Source organism: Corylus avellana, chromosome 3, assembly GCF_965113065.1.
Source record: "Corylus avellana chromosome 3, dhCorAvel1.hap1.2, whole genome shotgun sequence".
Lineage (NCBI taxonomy): Eukaryota > Viridiplantae > Streptophyta > Magnoliopsida > Fagales > Betulaceae > Corylus > Corylus avellana.
In genome coordinates this window covers 25,482,679-25,501,275 of record NC_142492.1, presented here as the reverse complement: position 1 = coordinate 25,501,275, position 18,597 = coordinate 25,482,679, and the positions used below count along the sequence as shown (strand labels likewise).

General features: G+C 36.3%; 2 protein-coding genes across 3 annotated transcripts; one reads left to right on the top strand and one right to left on the bottom strand.

The window, feature by feature from the left end:
• Window positions 1-1,257: 1,257 nt before the first annotated feature.
• On the top strand, window positions 1,258-6,848 carry CSLD6 (cellulose synthase-like D6). 2 transcript variants are annotated; one of them, XM_059584811.2, is made up of 4 exons: window positions 1,258-1,670; window positions 2,102-2,937; window positions 3,679-4,486; window positions 4,952-6,848. In XM_059584811.2, the coding sequence occupies exons 2-4, from the start codon at window positions 2,132-2,134 to the stop codon at window positions 6,713-6,715; spliced, it is 3,378 nt and encodes a 1,125-aa protein (XP_059440794.2). In that variant the 5' UTR covers window positions 1,258-1,670; window positions 2,102-2,131; the 3' UTR covers window positions 6,716-6,848. The 2 variants fall into 2 exon arrangements, with proteins under 2 accessions (XP_059440794.2, XP_059440795.2); XM_059584812.2 differs by lacking the exon at window positions 1,258-1,670 and having other exon boundaries at window positions 1,977-2,937.
• Window positions 6,849-14,104: 7,256 nt separating this feature from the next.
• XTH30 (xyloglucan endotransglucosylase/hydrolase 30) lies at window positions 14,105-17,250 on the bottom strand. The gene is made up of 4 exons (XM_059586638.2): window positions 16,865-17,250; window positions 16,654-16,754; window positions 16,100-16,308; window positions 14,105-14,894 (listed from the first exon to the last, which is right to left on the bottom strand). Exons 1-4 carry the CDS (start codon window positions 17,073-17,075, stop codon window positions 14,375-14,377), a joined length of 1,041 nt encoding a protein of 346 aa, XP_059442621.2. The 5' UTR covers window positions 17,076-17,250; the 3' UTR covers window positions 14,105-14,374.
• Between the last annotated feature and the right edge of the window lie 1,347 nt (window positions 17,251-18,597).

Here is an 18,597-nt window from a genome sequence, read left to right as displayed (position 1 = left end):
AAGTATTTAGGAACTAACGATTTGCCTGCCAAGTGCATATGCTTCCTACATTGTTATAAACTTATAGTTGGGTTTGGAATCGGGAGATTAACCTCCTACTAAGGGAGAGGGGCGGAACCGAACAATTTTAGTGTGGGGAAGGCAAAACGTAAAAAATAAATTCGAGAAGGGGGAGTAAATTAATTAATTTTTGAAACTCTAGACTTTAAAAACAGTATTTTTTCTAGCTTGTAGTTGGAGCCCAAGGGATAACTTGTCCGTAGTTTATCCGTGTCTATTGTTTGGTTGTGTGTGCAAGTTGCAATGTTTCTCTTCCCAAAAAAAATAATACATTTATAATTTTATATAGTCTGAAGGAAATTTCTTTCAACTTACTTCAATAGCTAACAAATGTCATCTTTTTTACACAGAAATTTCTTTTAAACCAGTCTCGAGAAAATATTCTCCAACCCATTTAAAATCATGCCAAGTGTTTATAAACATTTAAATGACACATTAAATTTAGTCTAAATTAGTAAACTGCTATTAATTATGTTAAGAATTTAATGTGCATTTTAAATATTTATAAACACTTGACACTATTTTAAATGGGTTGAAGAATATTTTCTCCAAACTCGTTTGAAGGAAATTTTTTTCCTTTTTTTTAAAAATATTTTTAAGAGTAGTGCATTCTACTAACTCAAGAATCTAAACATTAATTTTTAAGAAATTTAAAAATGTTGAATGAAAGTTGCAACTTATTGAAATAGATGGAAGAAAATTTGATGAAAATTTGTGTCCTTTTTTATATATGCCTTGAAAAGAAGGAAAATAAAAATAAAAATAAAAGATTGATAATTCATTAATTTGTCATATGTGTAGGGAGACTTGATAATTCATTAATTTGTCATATGTGTAGGGAGACTTGGTGATCCCAGACCATTCCAGTGACGAACAAAACATCAAACTCCAGCCACGTGTTTGGATGCTTCCAACCCCTTTCTTTCTTTGTTTCCATTATGATTCAACACTGAAAATGGAAAAGATCCTCCGCTCCGCTGTAATTTCCTTATGGTAATTTGATTCTCTGACTAACAATAATAATAATTGTTTATTTTCTAAAAAGAAAAAGAAGAGAAAAAAATGCCAACCGCGGCCAATCGAAACCTTGTATACCGCGTACAGCGGCACAGCAGAAACCCTCGAAGGTCGAAAGTCGACTCGGATACTATAAAAAAAAAACCCACAATATGCGGTAAACGTAATTTCACTGTTTCCTTTTAGCCGTCACAAATTCTTCACCTCTAAGAACAACTTCTATCAACTTCTCTTCTCTCCCAGCAACCTTAGTCTCCACGCTGCCTTGTCACAGTTGTCCCCGTGAGCGTGTCAAAGTCGTAAAGTCACATCCTCGCCATTGCCAAACCTGGGAATTTACCAAAAATCATTGAAGCGCCGGCGTTGATGGGTTGTGTCCTGAACTGGGTGTCCTCTGTTGACTGTTGGAATTGTCAATAAGCAAAATAAATGGTTTTCGTATTATTATATGATATTGGCAGAGTGCAGGGGCTGCCGGGTTGGGATTGAGATTGGACTTGGTAAAACTGTAACTTGGAGTTTATTTGGTCTGGGGAGTGGGTGGAGCTTTGAAGGTTTCAGAGTGACATTGATCAGTGGATTGTGTCAAATAGGTACGCTTTTTTTATATAATAAACTCTTTCTCTGTCGTTTGTTTTCACGTGAACTAAAAGTTTTCGAGATCCAAAGAGAGAGTGAAACAGAGAGAGGCAGAGGATGGCTTAGTTTCAGAGAGGGAGAGAGTTTTCTTTTAAAGAAAAAACAGAGAGATTGAGTTTTTTTTAAGACGACTAAGGCATATTCTTGATTTACTTATAATCTGAGTCTTATCTGAATGATCTTTCATTTTCTTTTCTAAAAAACTCAATTTTAAATGACTTTTTTTTTTTCAGCCGAATGTAAGGTTCTAGAGACAGAGATTGGATAATAGTTTGAAGTATTTTGAACTGTTCCTCTGTTTCCAAGTTGTCTATAAATAAATCTTGGCCTTTTGCTTCATAGAGAAGGCGGGCAAGCAATTCTGATTTCCTCTGTATACTTTTAGGTTCTTGTTGCGGATAGTTTCAACACCGACATGGCCTATGAATCCCATTTTTCAAGAGCACCAACAATTCACCAAATGAACGATTCCAGCTATGATCCGGACAGTGAAGCTGGCAATGTAGAGTTTGCTACCTACACTGTCCACATCCCACTCACCCCGGACAACCAGCCGGCAGCTATCTCTGTGGAGCCGTCTACTTCACGGAATGTAAAAAACCAGTATGCATCAATGGAACGGTCTGCTTCTCTGAGGCTTGAAGACCAATTTGCATCAAGTTCTATGTTTACAGGGGGCTACAATTGCTTTACGCGTGCCCAATTGAAGGAAAAGGTGATCGAGACGGATTCAAGCCACCCCCAGATGGCTAGTGCTAGAGGGTCGGCCTGCGAGGTGCCTGGATGTAATGGCAAGGTGATAACTGATGAGAGGGGTTTAGATATACTCCCTTGCCCATGTGAGTTCAAGATATGTAGGGACTGTTTAACGGATGCTTTTGCAACTGGTGATGGGATGTGCCCCGGATGCAGAAGGTCTTATAAAGGGCATGATGAAACTGTTTTTTCGTTTGCGCCGGATAATGGACAGCGTCAACATCTTTCGCCTCTGGATGGAGCGTCAAAGATGGAGAGGAGATTGTCAATGATGAAATCACAGACTAATGGAGTTGAGTTAGAAGATTGGCTGTTTAAACCAGAAAGGGATTATGGGTATGGAAACGCTATGAGGCCTAAGGATGCTAGGAATGAGGATCCAGGTTGGATTGATTTTAAAGACAAGCCGCAGGGCAAACTTACAAGAAAATTGAACATATCTACTTTAGTCCTCACTCCATATCGGTAATCTTGTTATGCTCCCTCTTTGCTAGTCTGCTAAGTTGATTTCTTCCAATCTTTTGTTACTTGTTTCATATGGTGAATGTGGTTATAGATTTTCTGACTATAATGTTTGTAAATTCTTTAGGATGAGTGTATTAATTTTTTTGTAATTTCCAACACAACCCATCTTTCGGTTCCTCAATGTATTTTTCATCACTAGGAGGTGTCAAAAAGTTTGTATAAGGGGAGTTGATAAAAATGTAAAAAATTCTGAACAACAGGTTTAGGGAATGCTCCGATGGTTTCAATTTGTCTGAGCTTCTAGTTGAACTGCCATTAAATATAAGGTTCCTTTTAGGCTTTGTTTTTGCTTCTGTCCTAATAATAGAGTACTTGGTGGGAGTTGCCACTTTATGTTTTTAACATGTGAACCATGTGGATTGTGGTGGGTTTAAGACCATAGTAAGTATTTCAGTACCAGAAACCTATGTTGTTAAGAATTGTTTTCAGCATACTATTATATGATGAAATTGGCTCTTTTCCACTGTTGGCGATCCATATTACACTTGGTACCAAAATTACCAGACTCTGAATGTCGATCTGTGATTTGATTTTTCTGAGCTTTTGCCTTGATTGTGATGAGTCATGTTTGAGCAGTATTATTTGCATATACTTTGATTTAATTATTTCTGGATTCTTTAATAACATTTATAAACTAAATTACATTCTTATTTTGTCATTTTGTTGAATATATTCTTTCAGGCTCCTTATCCTTGTTCGGATGGTGGTTCTTGCATTATTTATGGAATGGAGGGTCAGTAACCCTAATGACGATGCATTGTGGTTGTGGGGTATGTCAGTGGTTTGTGAAATCTGGTTTGCCTTCTCTTGGCTACTTGACCAGCTTCCTAAGCTCTGTCCTATTAATCGCACCACTGACCTTGCTGTTCTGAAAGAGAAATTTGAAACACCTAATCCCAGCAACCCTACTGGAAAATCTGATCTTCCAGGCATAGATATTTTTGTCTCTACTGCAGATCCAGAGAAAGAACCACCACTTGTCACTGCGAACACAATTCTGTCTATTTTGGCAGCCGACTACCCCGTTGAGAAGCTTTCATGTTATGTTTCTGATGATGGAGGCGCCCTTCTAACTTTTGAGGCTATGGCAGAAGCTGCTACTTTTGCCAACTTGTGGGTACCGTTTTGCCGGAAGCATAATATTGAGCCAAGGAACCCAGAATCTTATTTCAATTTGAAGGCTGATCCTTATAAGAACAAGGTACTCCCAGATTTTGTCAGAGATCGAAGGCGGCTAAAGCGTGAGTATGATGAGTTTAAGGTTCGAATAAATGGCCTTCCTGATTCAATCCGGCGTCGTTCTGAGGCTTATAATAGTTATGAGGAGATAAGAGCATTGAAGCTTCAGAGAGAGATGGAAATTGATGAGCCATTGGAAACTGCAAAGATCCCAAAAGCTACTTGGATGGCTGATGGAACACACTGGCCTGGCACATGGATAATTCCTTCGCCCGAGCATTCAAGGGGTGATCATGCCAGTATCATACAGGTAATCATTTGAATAATAGCTTCTCATCTGTTAGGAAGCCACTGAATCAGACCAAGACTGATCAAATCCATTTGGTTGAATTTGGTGAAGCATGAGCTTTTTGAAAGCTAAATGGAGATGCCTTAGCCTAGTCCATTATATCATATTCTCATGTACTCGTACCTATTGCATTGCAAGAACTAACCCTCCACACCCTTTTTTTGCATCCTCTCTCTTTTTTCTTCTCCCTCGTCTGATAGTGAGTTTAACATATCTGATATTGTTATTGATACCTCACTACATTGCCCTAGCTATGTAGAATTTTACCTTTCTATATTTTTTTTCTTTGCATCAATTTTTCAGGGGATTTGTTTTACTAGTATTGCAGAGCAGCACCTTAAAAGTTCATAGGCCATATCCTGATTGGCATTGTTGTGCTGTTAGTGAGCTTGGATGTACTAACTAGATGATGTATTTCATGTTCAGGTCATGTTGAAACCTCCAAGCGATGAACCACTTGAAGGTGCCGAAGTAGATTCAAATGGCATAAATCTAAGTGAAGTTGACATTCGTCTTCCTATGTTGGTTTACCTTTCTCGTGAAAAGCGACCTGGCTATGATCACAACAAGAAGGCTGGGGCCATGAATGCCCTCGTTCGAGCATCAGCCATCATGTCCAATGGCCCCTTCATTCTTAACCTTGACTGCGATCACTACATTTACAACTCCGAGGCACTGAGAGAAGGCATGTGCTTCATGATGGACCATGGTGGGGAGCAAATTTGTTATGTTCAGTTTCCTCAGAGATTTGAAGGAGTTGACCCTTCTGATCGCTATGCCAATAACAACACTGTCTTCTTTGATGTCAACATGCGAGCCCTTGACGGGATTCAGGGTCCAGTGTATGTTGGAACAGGATGCCTTTTCCGGAGGACTGCCCTTTATGGTTTTGACCCTCCTCTGTTAAAAGAACGGACTGGTTGTTATGGTCGTTTCTTTGCACGTCGCAAGAAAGGTGCAACGGTTGCTTCTGTCCCTGAAGATTCTAGTGAGAGCCAGTCAATTCAAAGGGGGGACTCTGATTATGAAGACATGAGTGTTGCTCTTATTCCTAAGAGGTTTGGAAACTCAAATTTGTTTATCGAATCTATTCGAACGGCAGAATTCCAAGGCCGGCTCCTTCCTGAATATGCGGCTATGAAAAATGGGCGACCGCCTGGTGCTCTCACTCTTCCTCGGGTGCTTCTTGATGCACCCATGGTTGCAGAGGCAGTCAGTGTCATCTCATGCTGGTTTGAAGATAAAACTGAATGGGGTCAACAGGTAGGGTGGATTTATGGGTCTGTGACTGAAGATGTGGTCACAGGGTATAGGATGCACAATCGAGGATGGAAATCTGTTTATTGTGTTACCAAGAGGGATGCATTCCGTGGGACTGCCCCAATCAATCTCACTGATCGTCTTCACCAAGTTCTCCGGTGGGCCACTGGCTCTGTCGAGATATTCTTCTCTCGAAATAATGCTCTTCTGGCCGGTCATAGAATGAAGTTTTTGCAGAGAATTGCTTACCTTAATGTTGGAATTTACCCTTTCACTTCCGTTTTTCTTATTGTCTACTGCTTCCTTCCTGCACTTTCCCTCTTTTCTGGTCAGTTCATTGTTCAGTCCCTGAATGTGACCTTCCTTGTATACCTCTTGGGCATCACCTTGACTCTTGTTTTTCTTGCTGTGCTTGAGATCAAGTGGTCTGGCATTCATTTGGAAGAGTGGTGGAGGAATGAGCAGTTCTGGTTAATTGGAGGCACAAGTGCCCACCTTGCTGCTGTTCTCCAAGGGCTTTTAAAAGTGTTAGCAGGCATTGAGATTTCATTCACTTTGACATCAAAATCCGGCGGTGATGATGCAAACGATGAGTTTGTTGATCTATATATCTTCAAATGGACATCGTTGATGGTACCCCCGATCACCATCATGATGACTAACTTGCTTGGAATAGCTTTTGCATTTTGTCGAACTATATATAGCGTCTTACCAGATTGGAGCAGTTTGCTTGGAGGTGTGTTCTTTAGCTTTTGGGTCTTGGCACATCTCTATCCTTTTGCCAAAGGGCTTATGGGAAGACGAGGGAAGACACCTGTTATTGTATTTGTCTGGTCAGGTCTTCTTGCAATCACCATATCTCTTCTTTGGGTAGCCATTGATCCCCCATCAGGTAATAACCAAATTGGAGGGTCATTCCAGTTACCATGACATTGAGTTTTTTAGTTTCAGTGAATACTTGTGAAGAATTCTGGGAGGGCTTTGTAGTATTTGTTTACTTTGATCTCTGGGATTATGATGTTCATAGGGGGAAGGACTACACACATTTTTTCATTCTTCTGATATTTGGATACTTGAAGTTCAATACTAAAAAAGTTCATTTTAACTCATATATACCTTGTGTCATTATGTCAATAGTGCCCTTTTCATTTTCAGAATTATGCTGGGATTTTTTGAAATCCCTTTGCCATCTTCTGATATTTCTATTAATAGCTGCACCTTCAAGAATGGATTTGCCTCTTCAAATCTCATGATAGCACAATTTGCTATTTTTCATTCCCATGAGGCATTCCAACGATGGCTGTCGCCCTTCTTGTTAACTGGCTTCACCATTTGCTTATGATTTTGCATCATCATTTGAATTGCATCTTTTAATTTATTGATTGGCCATTATCTTGCTTTTATAAATAAATCAATGGAAGTTTTTTTCCCAGAGAGCTCTCGTCTCTTTCTTCCCTCTTCAGAAACTCCCCCCAACCCCCCGCAATAAGCCTTTGTTTTCTCCTTGTGAGCGCCGAGCATAGAGGAAGGAAGAGTAAAGCCCCTCTGTTTTGGCTTCGACTAACATCTCTTCCGGCGGATTCCGGCAGCCCCAGCAACCTCCAAAGGCAACAAAGAATGAACTACGAAAGAAAATGCGTGCAATAAGGATAAGCTTAAACTCAAAAAATAGTTTATAGAAATAAAAAATGCAAACAATTTTATGCAGTTTAAATGAGGTTTCTTGATTAACCGAAAATGTTTTTGGTTTGACTAAAAATTTTAACCGTGTCAAATACTGAAAATAGGTAAAACATTTTCCAAAAACGGGATTGCATCGAAACAAACATAGTCTCACTTTTTATTGAGAATATTACCTTTTATTGAGAATTTAATACTATTTCGTAGGAACGTAGATTTCCACAATAGGTCCAAGAAGCAAGAAGAGAAGACAAGAATTTGAGTGGTTCAACCTTAGAAGCCTACGTTCATAGTAATAATGCCCAAGATGAGGGTTACAATTTTATTATATTGAGTTGTATATAATTATTTTACTATAGAGGTACTTGTAATTTATAAAGAAGCAAAACGATAGGTGATGTGTGCTAGACAAGGCAAGTTTTAGTAAGAAAGGCAAGCAAACGACGAAGGGAAATTCTCAAGAAAATTTGGTCATTGTAGTATATGGATCAATGATATGGAAATTTAATGTCTCCGAAAAATGTTTATGTGGAGAGCATGCAATAATTTGCTACCAACCAAAATGAATTTATTCAAGAGAAAGAATGCAACATGCTCTCTCTTGAGATTGGCAATCAAAAGTGTGCATCTTTGGATTTCCCATAATCATTCAAAATTCTAAGGCATTTTCATGATAGATGGCCAAACAGGCCTTTAGTCTTTTTGGTTACATTGGAAAGAAAGGTACATATCCTCTGGAGTGTAGACCATAAAAGCAATAAATAGGACACACACATGCATGAAATGAAACCATTTTTCAACTGACCAATTCCCTTGTCATTTACACGTGTCATTCTAGAAGCTGATAATGACTCCCTGATTAAAGCATGCTCTAGAGATGTTCGACGGAATATGACTTTTCTTTCACTAGAGACAGAAACAGGAATTAATTCAGAGCTTCTCGATCTTTCACAGTAAAGACAAATGTATTTAGATTATAAAACTATTTGTTAGGATATTTTATTATATTGTTATGTTTAATTCCTTATTAGCGTTTATTCCCTAACTTAATTATTTTATTTTATTTTTATTTTTTTTGCCACTCCTAAGTTCTCAATTTATGAAGACTATTGTAATATAATTAACACAATACTTAATATACAAAATATAATCTATTACGTCTCTCCCCTTTCGCTCTCTCTTCCCCTCTTCTTTGTCTCTTTTATATTGTTATTTTCAATATATCTAACACTATTCATAATGATCTTATATATATATATATATGACTTTTTCAAGGGACATGGTCATGAGTTTTATATTTTTCCGTTAAACTAGCTCGTGATGTTTTTACATGAAAAAGTCAATGAGAATGTGTACGTAATCTGGAGGCTGGAGCCAATGCAAATCAATGGTTTGAAATTTCTATCTAGAAATAGTCAGATGAATTAATATCTTTTGGTCAAAACAAAACAGCAGTACAGAACACAACTCATACATTCTTGAATGCCGTTTTTTCTTTGGCCATTATTTTTAGTCGATCATATATATATATATATATATATATATATATATTATAAGTCTTTAGTTAAACGCGCCAAAATTTTTATTTCTCTAAATTTTACTTTTTTTTTGAAAATTTGCTTTCTGAGTCAATTAAAATGCCAATAAAATTTCTACCATCAAAGTTTTTTAACAGTTGTTAGTCTCAATCAAAATACACCGTTTTACCTCATTAAAATATTAATTTTTTATTAATTTAATTTAAAAATTAAATCTAAAATTAAAAAATAAAAAATAAAAAAATCCAAAGAGAGCATTGACGCTCTCAGAGATATCTTTCTAGTTATTGCATTGGTTGCTGCTGCAATCTACCTCGATTCTTGGACCTTTTTCCCACTCTATTGGGCTACTCAGAGAACAATAGCTATGTTTGGCAAGGGAAGAGCCCCGCACTGTAGCTGAAACGGCACTGTTCCAGCTACAGTGCTATCTGACATGAACAATGTTAAAATTTGACTTTGTAATATATATATATATATATATATATATATATATATTTATAACAAAAAAAAAAAACAAAGTATTAAAATTGTTGCATGCTTCACATTAATTTTTTTTTTTTTTTAATTTTTTTTTCCAAGCAAAATATTAAAAAAAAAAAAAAAAAAAAAAAAGGGATGAGAACGATGGGGTGATTCCAGCCACCCCTTGGCCAAAATGGGGTGGCCGGACCACCCCATTTTTGGCCAAGGGGGTGGCTGGAGCCACCCCCAGGCCGATCTGGGGGTGGTTCGACCGAACCACCCCCATGGCCAAGGGGGTGGTCCGGCCAGGCCGGTATAGGGTGACCGAAACTACCACAGCCCCTTGGGGGTGGTCCGGCCACCCCCAAATGCAGCCGGTCCCCTTTTTTTTTTTTTTTTTGTTTGGGCCAAGGGGGTGGCCGGACCACCCCCTTGGCCATGGGGGTGGTCGAACCATCCCCAGATCGGCCTGGAGCCACCCCCTTGGCCAAAAATGGGGTGGTCCGGCCACCCCATTTTGGCCAAGGGGTGGCTGGAACCACCCCATCGTTCTCCTCCCTTTTTTTTTTTTAAATATTTTGCTTTGAAAAAAAAAAAATTTAAAAAATGTTTAATGTAAAGGATGCAGCAATTTTTGGCAGCATGCAGCAATTTTAATACTTTGTTTTTTTAAAATATATATATATATATATATATATATATATATTACAAAGTTAAATTTAACATTGTTTATGTCAGATGGCACTGTAGCCGGAACAGTGCCGTTCCAGCTATAGTGCGGGGCTCTTCCCTTGCCAAACATAGCTAATGTTCAGGGCTATTTTTGTTCTTGGACATGATTGGTAATGGCATAGTGCCCCGTGGGTGGGGGGAGAGGGAAGATGGAGATAGAGGGAGAGATTTGGGGATTCCAACACACGCATAGGAATTACACAATCGCCGAAAGTGAGATATACAAGGATCGATTCGCTAGAGAAAGGTCCTATCCGGGTTCGATAATCCACCGGCTCCTTGTGAATCGGACCCAGAGCAACATCAGCAACTGACATTGTTCGAAAAACTTGAGGTTGAAGAAACTCATGGACCTGTTTCTTATTGCCTTAAATTTTTCAATTTTACAAAAGGGTTTTCAAACCTACAACAAACCCATAAATATTTACAAACCCAACAGGGGTCTTCAATCAAATTCGATCAAAGAACCCCCTCCTCTAAAATAAATCCAAAATCTCTATGAAAATTGTAACAACCCGGCCCTATATTGAGAAGATGAGAAAAAAGCCTACATAGAGTGGGTAGTTTATAAAGATAGTTATAAATGTTAAGTCTTATATTACCTAGTTACTAGGTGAAACTGTGCTTTATAATGAATTCTAGTGAAACTTTAAAATTGACTAGTCATTTTGAAGTAATAGCGCAGATATGGCTAGCATTTTTTCTTAGTTACTATGTAAAATTGAGTTTTATAATAAATTCTAAAGAAGCTTCAAAATTGACTATTCTTTATGAAGTAATATCGCAATGTGGTACATGAACATTGAAATCCTTCGTGATTCTCAAGATCAATACCAGCTTTCGCCTGTAACAAATTCAACATTGCTAGAAATGGTTGCTTTCTCGCCATCAACGTTGCCGGAGATGGGTTTTTTATATATATATATATAATAGATTTAATTTTGCCAATTGTGAAACACATGTGAAGGGGAGAGGAGCAGGTGAAAAAATAAAAAGAAAAAGAAGAACAGATAAATGAACAGATACAAAAATAAAAATAAAAAAGAAATAGAAGAACAGATCAATGGTTTCTAACCTTCTAACAACCATATATTGGGTAATTTTTTGACCAAGTTTCCAGAGACCCCAAATCCAGATCTGGCCTCTCTCTGGAAATTTTTCACACCTTACCTTACCCACCGCCGACGCGCTCTCTCTGGATTTTTTTTATTTTTTTTTATTTTAGATTTAATTTTTAAACTAAATTAATAAAAAATTAATATTTTAATGAGATGAAACGGTGTGTTTTGATTGTGACCAACAACTAACAACTGTTAAAAAATTTTTGACAATAGAGATTTTATTGGTATTTCGATTGACCCAAAGAGTAAATTTTTGAAAAAAAAAAAAAAAAAAAACTTAAGGAAATAAAAATTTTGGCACATTGACCCAAAGACTTATAATATATTTACCCATATATATATTGAATGATGAATTTGTAAGAGTTGACGGGAGAAAATAATTAATTTTCTTAATATGCTATCAAAGGGTATAATTAATGTGAGTTGGAATCCTATTTGCACTTTCTACCCTCCCATTTAAAATTTAAACTTTTACATATTGGATTTGAATCTATTCATTGAGGAAAATCACAAAGATGAGCAAATGTCCTTACAATTGCATTAAAATTATAGATGTATTTTTTTAAAAAAAGAAATACTTCAGTGCAATATAATGCCCATATTTATTTCATTTTTAGTGACATGGCAGATGGACAATCACATAAAAGGAAAGATTAAAATTTAAAATTTAAAATTTGAATTTCAATCCTCTCTCTCTCACTAAATATGGGCCAAATGTGAGTATTATATTGCACTGTAAAATCAAATGACTTTTGCACAGAGTATTAATTTCTCCAAATAATAAATGATTTTTTTTTTTCTTTTTTCAAGTTGTAATTTATGGTTATTCTGCATAACATTTGTGCAAATAATATTACAGAATTAAATACTCCTTATTTTTCTACATATATATACTATTGCCCAAAAAAAATTTGGTGAGTATGGTTAGATTTATTTATTTTGGTGTAGGGGGTGAAAGTTGGTGACAATTAGCCGTGGTGGTTGAACCGAAGCACCTATACCAATAGGTCCAATACCATCTTTGTGATATTTGCATGGGTGTAGTTTAACTACTCTTGCATTTATTAGTATCCAATTTCCCATTTTCCTTTCTTTTATTATTTTATTTAATTTAGATATTATGTATGAGGAGCAGAGGCAAGATTCCGTCAAGGGGGTGATTGAGGTTGATTGATAATTATAATGGCCAGGTCATCCCTCACCAAAAAAAAAAGAAAGAAAAAGAAGAAGATAATAATGAGTCATCCTATCATCTCTAGCTTCGAATAGTACTCCTTCAAAGAGCAGCTTATTTATGAATGAATGTCGATGTTTGACTGAAGTTAACGTTGTTTTTTGCAGCATAAACATGGTAGTAATAATAATTATAATGAGAAAAAAAATAATTAAAAAAAGAAAAGAAAAGAAAGACTTGGTCTTGCTTCTTCGATAAAGATAAGCTGAGAAAGTCATTTTCGTTCAAGATTAACCAATAAACAAGATGAGGTGCTCTTTTTCCCACCTTACAATAATCACAACCAATTGCATTCATGCATGATTATGACATTCTAACACTATACTATTATTAAGCTTATTCTTCAATCCAATTGATATGACATTAGACGGAAACTCCATTGGCTCAAAAATTAATTATTGTCTTTTTATGATCATAACTAAAAGAGATTGGAGTACTACAATATTCATGTTTTTTTAATGTTGATTAATCTAAGCACTTGGACGGTCTCTTGGTTGGATTATCGGTGCTCTCTAACTACCGTCCTAGTTTTGGTATTCTTAGCATTTTTCTAATTTGTATGTAATTTCGGTTTTTTTTTTTTTTTGGAGATGTCCACACAAGAAGGGGAGGGAGAATTCGAACTAGTGACCTCCGCTTCATAAGGCGTGGTTCCCAGCCGATTGAGGTACCCTTTAGGGACTGTAATCTCAGTTATTAAGTTGTAATCAAGTTGTCCAAATTTTATAGAAATTCGAACAGCTTAAGAGGAGATCGAGCTACGAAACCCGCCACCAGCCAATTGGGAATATGATAATATTCCCATGCCCCGCCAATTATAAACTCATTTGTATTCTTCCCAAATATAAGATAAGATAAAATAGAATAAAATAAAAACCACTTTCATTATTGTTGGGCTATTAGCTTAAACACCACGTTAACCTCCATTTCAACGAAAAATGAACACCATTTTCATTTGTCTCGTCTCCATCAAGAGCCGGCCCCCAAGCTAATCACAGTGTCGTTGTCTCTCCATGGATTATCCTCATAACAACTTTTTGCTGCCTCCATACTTAGCCAATTATTGCGGTGCTAATAATTTTTATTAAAAGGGGTTATGAGTATAAATTCTCTACAAACTTCCCTAATTAAATTGAAAATAAGTGGATAAGAATTTGGCTATGAATTCTTATAAATGGAGCTAGCTGCAGCATTAACAGTCCAGCTCAAAATCTTCTTCCATCGTCAATTGCAGCAAGAAAAGCTCGACTTCGTTTTAGCCAAATTAATTAGGTTAGTACTACCATAATAGGAGATAGAAAGAGGGGTTGGTTGCATGCATGCCAAGCTTATGTTGTGTGTAAGCCACAGAGGTGGCATGCAAGTTATTGGAGTGGCCGAACTACCTTTTTGGCCTTAAAATAATTAATTTGTCCACCTTAATTAACCCAACTTTTTTAGGGTTGCTAAACCATCCCCTTTAACCAATTAAAGGGATAGTTTGACAATCTAGTTTTACAATAGTTTTACAAGACTTGCCATCAATTAATATATAGTTTTACAATATAGTGATATATCAAAATACAAATATCCTTGGCAAGGAAATCCAAAGTCCAATTTATTATGGTCTTATAGGTATGAGACTTTGGGATAAGTCTTGCCAAATAAAAGCGAAATGAAACCCTATGACTTAATTAACGCGTCTATTATGATAATGTTTTATATATATTTATTTTAGTAAATATTAATGTACGTTATGAAAAAATAAAAATAAAAAAATCAACATCACAACGTTTCAATTTACATATTGATAGACGGCATACATATCGATAGGCATCAATTAAACACTAGCATCAGAGCTTGAAGAAGTAGCCGAAGCCCGGCTCCGCCTCCTTGACTGGCGACGGTGGCTTCCTCCGAACTTGAGTCTTCCAGTGTCCTTAAACCGTTGCTTCTCCGATGGAATAATAACACACTCGGGCGGTGACACAGGGTACCTTAACATATCATAGCAATAGGAGTAGTACATGTAATTTTGGCGGAACTTGCGCATGGCACGGCGGCGCTCAGGCGTGACAACGGAATAGTCTTGGACGTCAAGGTGAGCATCCTTTTCGGCACAAACGCTGTCTGCCGGGAATTGCTCAATAGGGTCAACGGGGCAACCTTCTAGGGCAAGGTCCTTGAATTCGGCTACAAAAGGTGCATACTTGTAGTTCACTTTGTATTTGCCGCCGGACGTGGCCCAATTTGAAGCGTCCCATATGGTGGCGTACAAGGACATCGGCTTTGATGGGTAGTCGCCGCCCATTGCATCATTTCTTACAACCTCTCTGATAGGAACTTCATCAATGTAAAATCTGTTTATTTGAAAAAAAACAAAAAAAACAAAATCAAGTCAATATCAGAGGATATATAATACTAGGGTTATAATAATTAATTTTTTTTTTTTACAATTTGTATTAGGAATTAATTACATGATTAACATGAGTAAAGCCAATGTCAAAAACTTAGGAAAGTATTAGGTAAGGAAAAAAAAAAAAAAAAAAGAGTTAATAATTAATGTGTTAGCCGTTATATGTAAACCATGCCAGCTAGCAAAACTCACTAATTATGGTCATCTTCTTGCTTCTTTCTATATATATATATATATATATATATATATATATATATATATATATATATATATATATATATATATATATTATGAATCATAAAATATATGTGGTGGGGGGATTTTGCCAGCAACTCCTACCATGAAGAATAAAAAATTAATGCAGTACTTCACATGATTATGGACTAAGATTGAAATTAAGTTTTTTTTTATTTAGACCCGTGTCCTCTTTCTATCGTATAGAAGAATTCGGGCCGAGATCGAGGGCGAGGGGATCTAGATTTTGGGGCGTCCGAACAAGTCTGCAGACTACCCAAAGTAGGGGGCTCACCTATTCGAACGCCCTGAACGCCACACCATTCTCTCATTTTTTGTCTGAATCCTCTAAAATTAGGACAAAGATTTTCAAAAAATTCCGGTCCACCTTGGTGATGAAGGTGAGCCTAAAGGTTCAACCGCAAGAATAGTGAAAATTCAGTGCAATCAAAATATTTGCTGCAATTCTCAATCTATATATGGCATGGTATATACCAATTAATTTGCGTTACCATCATATATCAAGGAAAAACGGTTTAGAAAACAAATTAATTAATGCCCATGTTTAAACAAAATTAGTATAAATCTAGAAAAATTGACCTAACTAGAGAAAAGTAGACAGCAAAAAATCTTTGGCACAATTCAAGAAAAAAAAGAAAATAAATAAATATATATCATTTTCAAGTTCAAAAAAGAATTCACTCTTGTCCACAACTTTTAATTAGAAAAGTCTCATCTCACACGCAACGCCAACCCATCTTTCCCACTCGTGATGTCAAACAAACACACAACAAAGGAGACAAAGGCGTACCACGTTAATAACTATTGTGCATAAAAACTTTCCCAAAGCAGAAAGAAAAATCAAAATTAAGAGATAAATATTTAAATTAATTAATTAAAAAAAAAAAAACTCACATGATGTTTTTTGCCGTCCAAAGAATGCTGTAGCGGTGGAACTGCTTGGTGGGGTCGAACCAAAGGCGGTAACGCTCCTCTCGGCCGCGGCTTGTGCTGCCGTTTCCGTACAAGTTGGTCTGAAACCGCCATGGCTTCCCTTCAAGGTTCCCTAGGAACTCGAAGTCTAGCTCGTCGTGGCTTTTCTCGAATACGTCGCCGTTTGATGTCTGTAATGATCAGTATATGAAAAATTCAACGATGATGATCATGATGACATGTAATCATTATGCATGATGGTTTAGCGGGGCATGGACATGGAGGAGGAATGTCATCAATATGTACAACGAGCAATTACGTGTATATATGTATATATAAGGAAAACTGACTAATTAAGGCCTTGAATATTGAATTGTTTCCTTAATTTTGATGGGTTCGTTAAAAATCTAAACTTTATGATACGTGACAATCAAAATTCTATTTTCTTTTCCGTTTCCTTTTTTTTTTTTTTTTTTTTCTTAACAAACAAACAAATTCAAACGATTTACTAAAAAGGATGTTATGATCATACTTACATAAAACGCAACACAGATTCCGGCGGTGTAATCCGACGGCAGCTTGATGTTCGCGCTGAAGAACCCATGCTTGTATAGATTGGAGGAGATAAAACCCGAACCTATCAAAAATAAACAAATAAACAAATAAATAAATAAACAAAGTTCTTTTCTTCCATTTAAAAAATCAATGGAAGAACCACGCCATGTCAGCTTTGGTTGGTGAAGATACCTGTGAAGCGATCGAGGAGGAGGCGGACGCCTTTGCCGTCGGGGGCGCGGACGAGGTTGCCGTCGCCGAAGAGAGGTGAGTAGGCGGGGTTGAAGGGAATGGTGGAGAGGTTGTTGAAAGCTGCGTTGGAAAGGAAGAAAAAGAGAGGGAGGAGGAGGGAAAATAAACCGAGCCTACTATAAGATGGTCCGAAACAACGTAAACGATCCATGCTTTTGTTTTCTCTTTTATTTTCTATCTTATGTTTTCTCTCTCCTCTCCGCTCTCTTTGCTTTCTCTGTAAGTCTATGTATATATATATATATATATGTGTGTGTGTGTGTGTATTTAGAGCAGCAGAAGGAATTCAATGCAAAGGATATATAATGTGAGAGAGAGATAGAGAGACAGAAGGGAAAGAAAGAAGAGATCGCATGGTCTTTGCGGCTGCTCTATGAGATTTCTTTATTATGGGTGTGTACGAGAATACCCTTGTTGTGTTGGGATATTACGAGGTGGCCACTATGCAGGATTATAAAGTAGGGGTGGTTGGAAATTTGTGATCTTTCTTTATCATGGTGGTTTAGGGGATTGATTCTAATTAATCATTCAAATTGAGGATATTGGGTAATGATTTTGAATAATTCATTAATATTGTTCTTCGTCTTTATTTATCACACTTATTTTATATTAATTCATATGACGTATTTAAATGACTTTTTATATATGTCAGTTAATACGATGATTTGTAGGAATTCCGGCTTATTTTGTGAAGATGCCAACAATGGAGTAGGATTGTATGGTAGGGGTGGTTGGAATTTTGTCATTGTTTTTAAAATTATTGGTGGTTTGATGATTAATTGATTCTAGTCTATCAAATAGGGGTTTGGTTAATAATATTTAGGAGATTTGATATGTCAATGTATCATGCAGCTGCCAACAAAGGAGAATGGTGTCTTTGGGGGTTGAAAGTCAAGGGGAAGATGACAATCAAGATGATGTGGGATTCACATGAGTTCTTGGAGGTTGCATGCAGAAGTTTGCATTGAATAATCAGCCATCACCCACAAAATAAAATAATCTATTGCTTAATCCTTGAAAAAATATTTAAAAATAAAAAGGCCAATTAGTAGAATTCCTTGTAAAACTTCTAATACGTAATAAAAACTAATATATTTTACTAATGCTATTATTATTATTATTATTATTATTATTATAACACTAGGGATCTCATACATTTTTGGTTGAAAAGTATTTCTAAACAAAGGAGAGCACATAAAGGTAGAATTGAATATTTCCAACTCAAAATATTTGGTATTTTCCTTGTAAATTGTATGAAAATTAAAAAAATATATATCAATATGAAACTTGCAAAATACGAAGAGTCGTTGTTTTTCTTCTTTTCTATATGATGAAGTTGCATAAAATGCACCTTCTCTAGCTAGATACTCATTTTTTATTTTTTATTTTGACATGTTGAGAAGGAAGATGGAGAATTCGAACTAGTGACTTCCGCTTCATGAGGCGTGGTTCACAACCGATTGAGAAAAATATATATTTTTCTCTTTTTTCTCTTGTATTTAATTTAATATGACAATAACAATACTTACGTGTCGAATTTTGGAATCGGAATGATGACATTACAAAAAAAAAATAAATAAAAAAAAAAAAAAAATCATTTAAAAAATTAAAATAAAAAAATAAAATAAAGTCAAGCAAGGCATATTATCTACCTGACTATTCTAGAAATTTTG

Bases quoted from the DNA above. Each gene is read 5' to 3' on its own strand.
- CSLD6 (XM_059584811.2), top strand. From the start codon at position 2,132: ATGGCCTATGAATCCCATTTTTCAAGAGCACCAACAATTCACCAAATG. The intron at 2,938-3,678 runs GTAATCTTGTTA...ATATTCTTTCAG, and splicing joins TTAGTCCTCACTCCATATCG to GCTCCTTATCCTTGTTCGGA. The intron at 4,487-4,951 runs GTAATCATTTGA...TTTCATGTTCAG, and splicing joins ATCATGCCAGTATCATACAG to GTCATGTTGAAACCTCCAAG.
- XTH30 (XM_059586638.2), bottom strand. From the start codon at position 17,075: ATGGATCGTTTACGTTGTTTCGGACCATCTTATAGTAGGCTCGGTTTA. The intron at 16,755-16,864 runs GTATCTTCACCA...TATTTTTGATAG, and splicing joins CCTCCTCGATCGCTTCACAG to GTTCGGGTTTTATCTCCTCC. The intron at 14,895-16,099 runs GTGAGTTTTTTT...TCAAATAAACAG, and splicing joins TGGACGGCAAAAAACATCAT to ATTTTACATTGATGAAGTTC.